The sequence below is a fragment of the Pygocentrus nattereri genome, chromosome 22 (assembly GCF_015220715.1).
Source record: "Pygocentrus nattereri isolate fPygNat1 chromosome 22, fPygNat1.pri, whole genome shotgun sequence".
Lineage (NCBI taxonomy): Eukaryota > Metazoa > Chordata > Actinopteri > Characiformes > Serrasalmidae > Pygocentrus > Pygocentrus nattereri.
In genome coordinates this window covers 9,915,523-9,921,389 of record NC_051232.1, presented here as the reverse complement: position 1 = coordinate 9,921,389, position 5,867 = coordinate 9,915,523, and the positions used below count along the sequence as shown (strand labels likewise).

Sequence of the window (5,867 nt, the reverse complement as noted above, 5' to 3'; positions counted from 1 at the left end):
AGTATACTGCTGGACACAGATAAACTATACTTCATCACCATCATTGTTGACCGCTTAGTCCAGATAGGGTCGCATTTAAACTATACATTTTTTAACATAGTTTATTTTTTTAATAAAAAAATTAAAATATGTTATTATTCAGAAACCTATCATCATTTGGCAGAGATATATTTGGAAACATGTATTCTTTTTTAAAACCAGTATATAATTAAACACTAAAGTCAGAAGTTTATGCAGGATAAAATATTAAAGACCCCAAAATATTAGTTACTATTGTCTGTATAAATGGAACTGTAATGTTTACTCTTCTGTGCATATTTTCTGGCCTACTGTGAGGATGTGAACCTGCACTTTATCACTTAGAGTCCAGATTTAACCATCTTCAGTATCTCTTAGTCACCCACATCACATTGATAGCAGAGTTATAAGGGATACTGACTTACAACCTGAAAGAAGCTGAACATCTGTGAATGTTTTGATAATTAAAAAATGTATAATAACATTTATGTCTATCTATCTGCACTCAACTCTCTGGGCTGCATGAGCCTCGTTTACTAAGTTGCAGCTTGAATTGGCAGGAACAGATCTCACCTGGATTCCTGTTGTAGAGCGTGTTTGGCTAAATTAAGTTAGGCTAATTCAAATAAGCTGAGCTTTTATAAGCGCCCTACGTGAAATACCTCCCAGGACAGACAGAACTCTCAGAAACATTAATGCTTGATATTTTAAAGCTATTAAAAAAAAGCTATAGAATCTTTTCACAAACTTGCCATCGTCTTTAAACTAACACCATTACACAATTCTAAAGTTTTCAAAATCTGATTCTAGGAGTTTGCAGCACTGTTAACTCCTGACTCCCTCTATCCTGTTTCTCTTCTACCATGAAAAACAATAAGCACACTGGTCAAAAAATATTCCCTTACAGATCCAAACAATCGTTGATATTCCTGGTATTTGGCACCATTTACTCTAACACACATTTAGAAACATTTCTCTCACAAATCCACATAAACCTGATTCTACAGTGATAATCAGCCCAGTTATGTTCAGTTATGGCGCAGTCCTCATCTCCTCCTCTACTGTTGGGTTCCCCACGTGCCCAGAACCTGAAAGAGAGAAGCCACTGTGTTTATCGGAGCAGTGAGGAGTGATGGTCAATAACTGCATCATCAACCGGAGTTCAGTTCAATGATCTGTTACCTAGAGGTCAGAGCTGAGCCGTCCACCCATTTCCAGACCCCCTCTGTCTCACTGTCGGTCAGACCAATCCAAAGCATCTGTCCTCGTCTCAGAGTTTCGGTGAAGTTCTGTTAACAACCGGATGAGCATTCTCAGTAACTGAGAGGAAAGTTATTTACTGCACTGTATTTGTGCTTGTATCATCTGACAAATGACCATCCCTTCCCCAAATCTCTCTCTCTCTCTCTCTCTCTCTCTCTCTCTCTCTCTCTCTCTCTCTCTCTCTCTCTCTCTCTCTCTCTCTCTCTCTCTCTCTCTCTCTCTCTCTCTTACTCACCTGTTCTTCTCTGTTGTTTATGATCACCAGGTCTGCTCCTCTCTCTCTGCAGTCCTGTCTGCTCTCACTCCAGATCTTCCTTTCAGTAGAGATGAAGTACATACTGGTCTTGAAAAATGTCCAGCCCTGCTGTGCTGCCTTCTCTATGAATTGAACACACACACAAGTTCCTAAGAAAGAAGCCACTCCTCACTTAAAGGCACAAGACAGCCTGCTTGGAGTTTGGCAAAAGACACCTGAAGGACTGTCAGACCATGAGAAACTAAATTCTCTGATGACACAAAGATTGAACTCTTTGGCCTGAATGCCAAGCGTCATGTCTGGAGGAAACCAGGCACCACTCATCACCTGGCCAGTACCATCCCTACAGTGAAGCATGGTGGTGGAAGCATCATGCTGTGGGGTTGTTTTTCGACAGCTGGAACTGGGAGACTAGTCAGGGTCGAGGGAAAGATGAATTCAGCAATGTACAGAGACATCCTTGAAGAAAACCTGCTCCAGAGCGCTCTGGACCTCAGAGAGCCAGAGCCCGAACATGAACCCGATTGAATATCTCTGGAGAGATCTGAAAATGGCTGTGCACCAATGCTCCCCATCCAACCTGATGGAGCTTGAGAGGTTCTGCAAAGAAGAATGGGAGAAACTGCCCAAATATAGGTGTGCCAAGCTTGTAGCAGACTTCAGGCTGTAATTGCTGCAAAAGGTGCTTTAACAAAGTTTGAATCAGGGGCGGTGAATACTTATGTACACTGTTCATTATTTTTGATACAAACAAACTTTTTTCACTTTGTCATTATGGGGTGTTGTGTGTAGAATTTTGAGGGGGAAAATAATTGAATCCATTTTGGAATAACGCTGTAACATAAAATGGAAAAAGTGAGGCGTTGTGAATATTTTCCGGATGCACTGTATATTGCTTGCTTATAGTTTTAATTTTGCTTATTTTTCCAAAAGAGTTTAAGCATTTAAAAGCTTAGAGACGATCTGCTCACCCAAATTAGAAAAGTTTTGAAGGCACTCTCTCTGATTCTGAAGCCGATGCATCTCAGTGTTGTAATTGGCATTCAGTTGAGCTCTTTCAATTGTCATTTCCACAAATCTGCTCTGTAGCTGGTCTCTCTCTGCAGTGAACTTGACCCACAGCACTGTGATGCCAGTCAGCAGCAGAACACACAGCAGCCCCAGACACACAGCAGTCAGCCTGTAGAATCCTGAAAACAGTAACAGTGAGTCGAAACAATGTACACACATAATGTCTTGTGACTTTGTACTTATAAAACATCTGTATGCACAAGCATAAACAGACATGATTTCAAAATGTATTTATTTTACAAGTATGTGTGTAGATAGATAGATAGATAGATAGATGGATGGATGGATGGATGGATGGATGGATTTACTTTCCTCTGAAAATAACTCAACACACAGCCATTAATGTCTAAATAGCTGTTAATACAAGTGAGGACCCCTCACAGTGAACATGTCCAACTTGTGCCCAATTGTGTCGTTGTCCCCTCCTGGTGTCATGTGACTCATTAGAGTTACAAGGTTCCAGGTGAGAATGGGGAGCACACCTGTTAAATTTGGTGTTTTAGGTAAAATTCTCTCATACTGGCCACTGGATATTTAACGTGGCACCTGATGGCACAGAACTCTCTGAGGATGTGAGAAACAGAATTGTTGCTCTCGAAAAAGATGGCCTAGGCTATAAGAAGATTGCTAACACCCTGAAACCTTCTGCACAGGTAGAAGGTTTTGGCATTTTCTTTTTTTTGTCTGCCAGAAGGCTCACTGCTAACTTGGTTACAGGGATGGTAAGAAGGTTTGGGGTTCCATAGTCCATTTATGCTAAGTTGCAGCACAACTTTCAATCCAGAGTGTTCTCCAGCATATGCAATCAGAAGATTCGCATCACCCTGCTCCACCCTCAGAGTAACTGGTTGATTGGCTGACCTTGACGGAGCAGCTAGCTGTCCTAACATCCACAAACCAACATGACTGGGACACGCACTTGCCCCTGGTTCTGGAAGGAATTAAAATTAGGATCCCCACTAAAATGTCTTTTAATCACCCCCAGACCCCCCATGAGAATCAGAGTATGCCCAATGGCTTCAAGAGCGTATATATATAGATATGCTAGAAAGCAGCTGCTGAGTTCTGGCATATAAGAAAATATACACTGGGCAGGTGTTGTTTCAATCCCCTGCATCAGCAACAGAGCAGCGGTGCGTGTCAGCCTGCCCGGACTACCTCTTTAACACCAGACACCCTTTGAATGCTTCCCCTTAGAACCAGTATGTACACATGACTACCCAGCCTAGGGAGTTCCCCACCCCAGCCTCCAGAATGCCCCAAGAAGACGTTCCAAGTTTGGTTAAAAGACTTTGTAGCTGCTCAGGGCGAGGGCTTTTGTAAGGGGAGGATGTACCATGTTTTTAAAATGTTAGTGTAGATTATTGGTTCTTCAGCATGAATTTGTGTTATTCTAATAAGCACTGTTATTGTGAGGGTAGGGCTAGTTTCCCCCAGGGGGATATGTTGTTGAGCAGGGATAATTAAGAGTTACTGTTAGAGTTTGCTTGTAGCCTAATTTACAGCTTATGTGGTCAACACCAGCTGGTTAATTAATAATAATAATAATAATAATAATAATAATAATAATAATAATGTGCGAAAGCTGTGTTTCTTTTAATAGCAGTGAATGCTACAATATCAACCTTCCCAAGTGGCCTAAAGAATGAATGAATTTAAATTGGATTGCTCGTGTGATACAGTACAATGCAAGCTTCTTCGTTATGAAAATATAAACATGTTAGTTAAGAAATCATATCTTGCATTTTAACATATAAATCAGACTTACTTATGATCTGAGAGTGTGAAAAAGTATTCCTCAGGTTACTGATAAAGCTGATTACACAGCCATATTCCCCATAGTAATACATGAGTACGCGAAAAACCCCAATAAAGATTTAAACCTACCTCGGTTCTGAGGATCTGCTGTATGTGAGTGAGACATCTCCGCATCATCTCCAATGTGCATATTTTCTGCAGTTACTGTACCGGTGTTCCTTTTGTTTCTGTTGGTCTGAGTTTCTCTGTTGTCCTCACTGGCATACATGTCTTCATATAAAGACTCATTGCTATTAAATTTTCTTCTGTTGTCTGCAGTAAATTCTGAATTTGCATAAATATCCTCCATCATTTCCATTCTGCTCTGACTGACTTGAATAACTCTGAAAACCCTCAAAGTGGCTGTGTATATTAGGTTAATCAGCCTTCTCTAAACTGAGTGTTGTATTAATGACTCTGACCAAAGATGTGAGACTGATGTTTGAGATGTGAGTCACATGGTGCGTGTGCAGAAACTTCTAGAAGCAGAAGTTTTTCTTTAGCTTGTCAACCATATTCAACCTCTTGGTAACCTCTTGGTAACCTCTTGGTAACCTCTGCACTTATGGCAATATTAGTTTTGACATTGACGTGGTACCATGAGGTTCAGAATTGGGTTTGTAGCTCAATACATGTTGGATTCAGTTCAGAGATGAACAATAACATTTGCTTTTTGCCCTTCCTGCTGGGTAAGTTGTACAGCAATGTGTGTATAAGCAAAGTCCTTGAGAATAAGAACTAAAAGCCCCAGTAACACTTCAAAATTGTATTTCATATCATTGGTTAAATTTAGGTGGCAAACCAGCCATTAGAGGTGTACTTTGTGTACGTCTGGTGCCGGTCCCAATCCCGGATAAATGGTGAGTGTTGCGTCAGGAAGGGCATCCGGCGTAAAACTTGTGCCAAAACTATCATGCAGATCACAAATATGATTGCCATACCAGATCGGTCGAGGCCCGAGTTAACAATGACCGCTTCTGGTGCTGTTGACCGGTAGAGCAGGGTGCCGGTGGAAAATGGACTACTGTAGGTCGAAGACCATCAGAGAGGAGAAGAGGAAGGTGGGTTAGAAGGCAGCGAGAAAGAAGGAAAGGCAGGAGTGGGGAGGTTGGAGTAGGGACTCATAGGGACAATGACTGGTAAAGGCAGAGAGCTTGCAGACATGATGGAGAGAAGGAAGGTAGATATTCTGTGTGTCCAGGAGACCAGATGGAAAGGAAGCATGGCCAGGAACATTGGAGGTGGATTCAAACTGTTCTATCATGGTGTAGAGAGGAAGAGAAATGGAGTAGGGATAATCCTAAAGGAACAGCTTGGGAAAAGTGTTCTGGATGTAAAGAGTGTCGGACAGGATCATGAGCCTGAAGTTGGAGGTTGATGGTGTGATTTTGAATGTGGTCAGTTCATATGCACCACAGGTTCGTTGTCAGTTAGAGGAGAAAGAGGAATTTTGGAGTAAGAT

At 41.5% G+C, this 5,867-nt stretch overlaps 1 protein-coding gene across 1 annotated transcript; it reads right to left on the bottom strand.

The window, feature by feature from the left end:
* Positions 1 to 200: 200 nt before the first annotated feature.
* LOC119261968 (hepatic lectin-like) lies at positions 201 to 4,634 on the bottom strand. The gene is made up of 5 exons (XM_037532560.1): positions 4,496 to 4,634; positions 2,509 to 2,727; positions 1,517 to 1,659; positions 1,201 to 1,307; positions 201 to 1,106 (listed from the first exon to the last, which is right to left on the bottom strand). The coding sequence occupies exons 1-5, from the start codon at positions 4,632 to 4,634 to the stop codon at positions 965 to 967; spliced, it is 750 nt and encodes a 249-aa protein (XP_037388457.1). The 3' UTR covers positions 201 to 964.
* Between the last annotated feature and the right edge of the window lie 1,233 nt (positions 4,635 to 5,867).

Excerpts from the sequence above, each read along its gene's own strand:
- LOC119261968 (XM_037532560.1), bottom strand. The coding sequence starts at position 4,634 with ATGTATGCCAGTGAGGACAACAGAGAAACTCAGACCAACAGAAACAAA. Across the intron at positions 2,728-4,495 it reads AGCAGATCCTCAGAACCGAG|GATTCTACAGGCTGACTGCT; the intron begins GTAGGTTTAAAT and ends TACTGTTTTCAG. Across the intron at positions 1,107-1,200 it reads GGCTCAGCTCTGACCTCTAG|GTTCTGGGCACGTGGGGAAC; the intron begins GTAACAGATCAT and ends TCTCTCTTTCAG.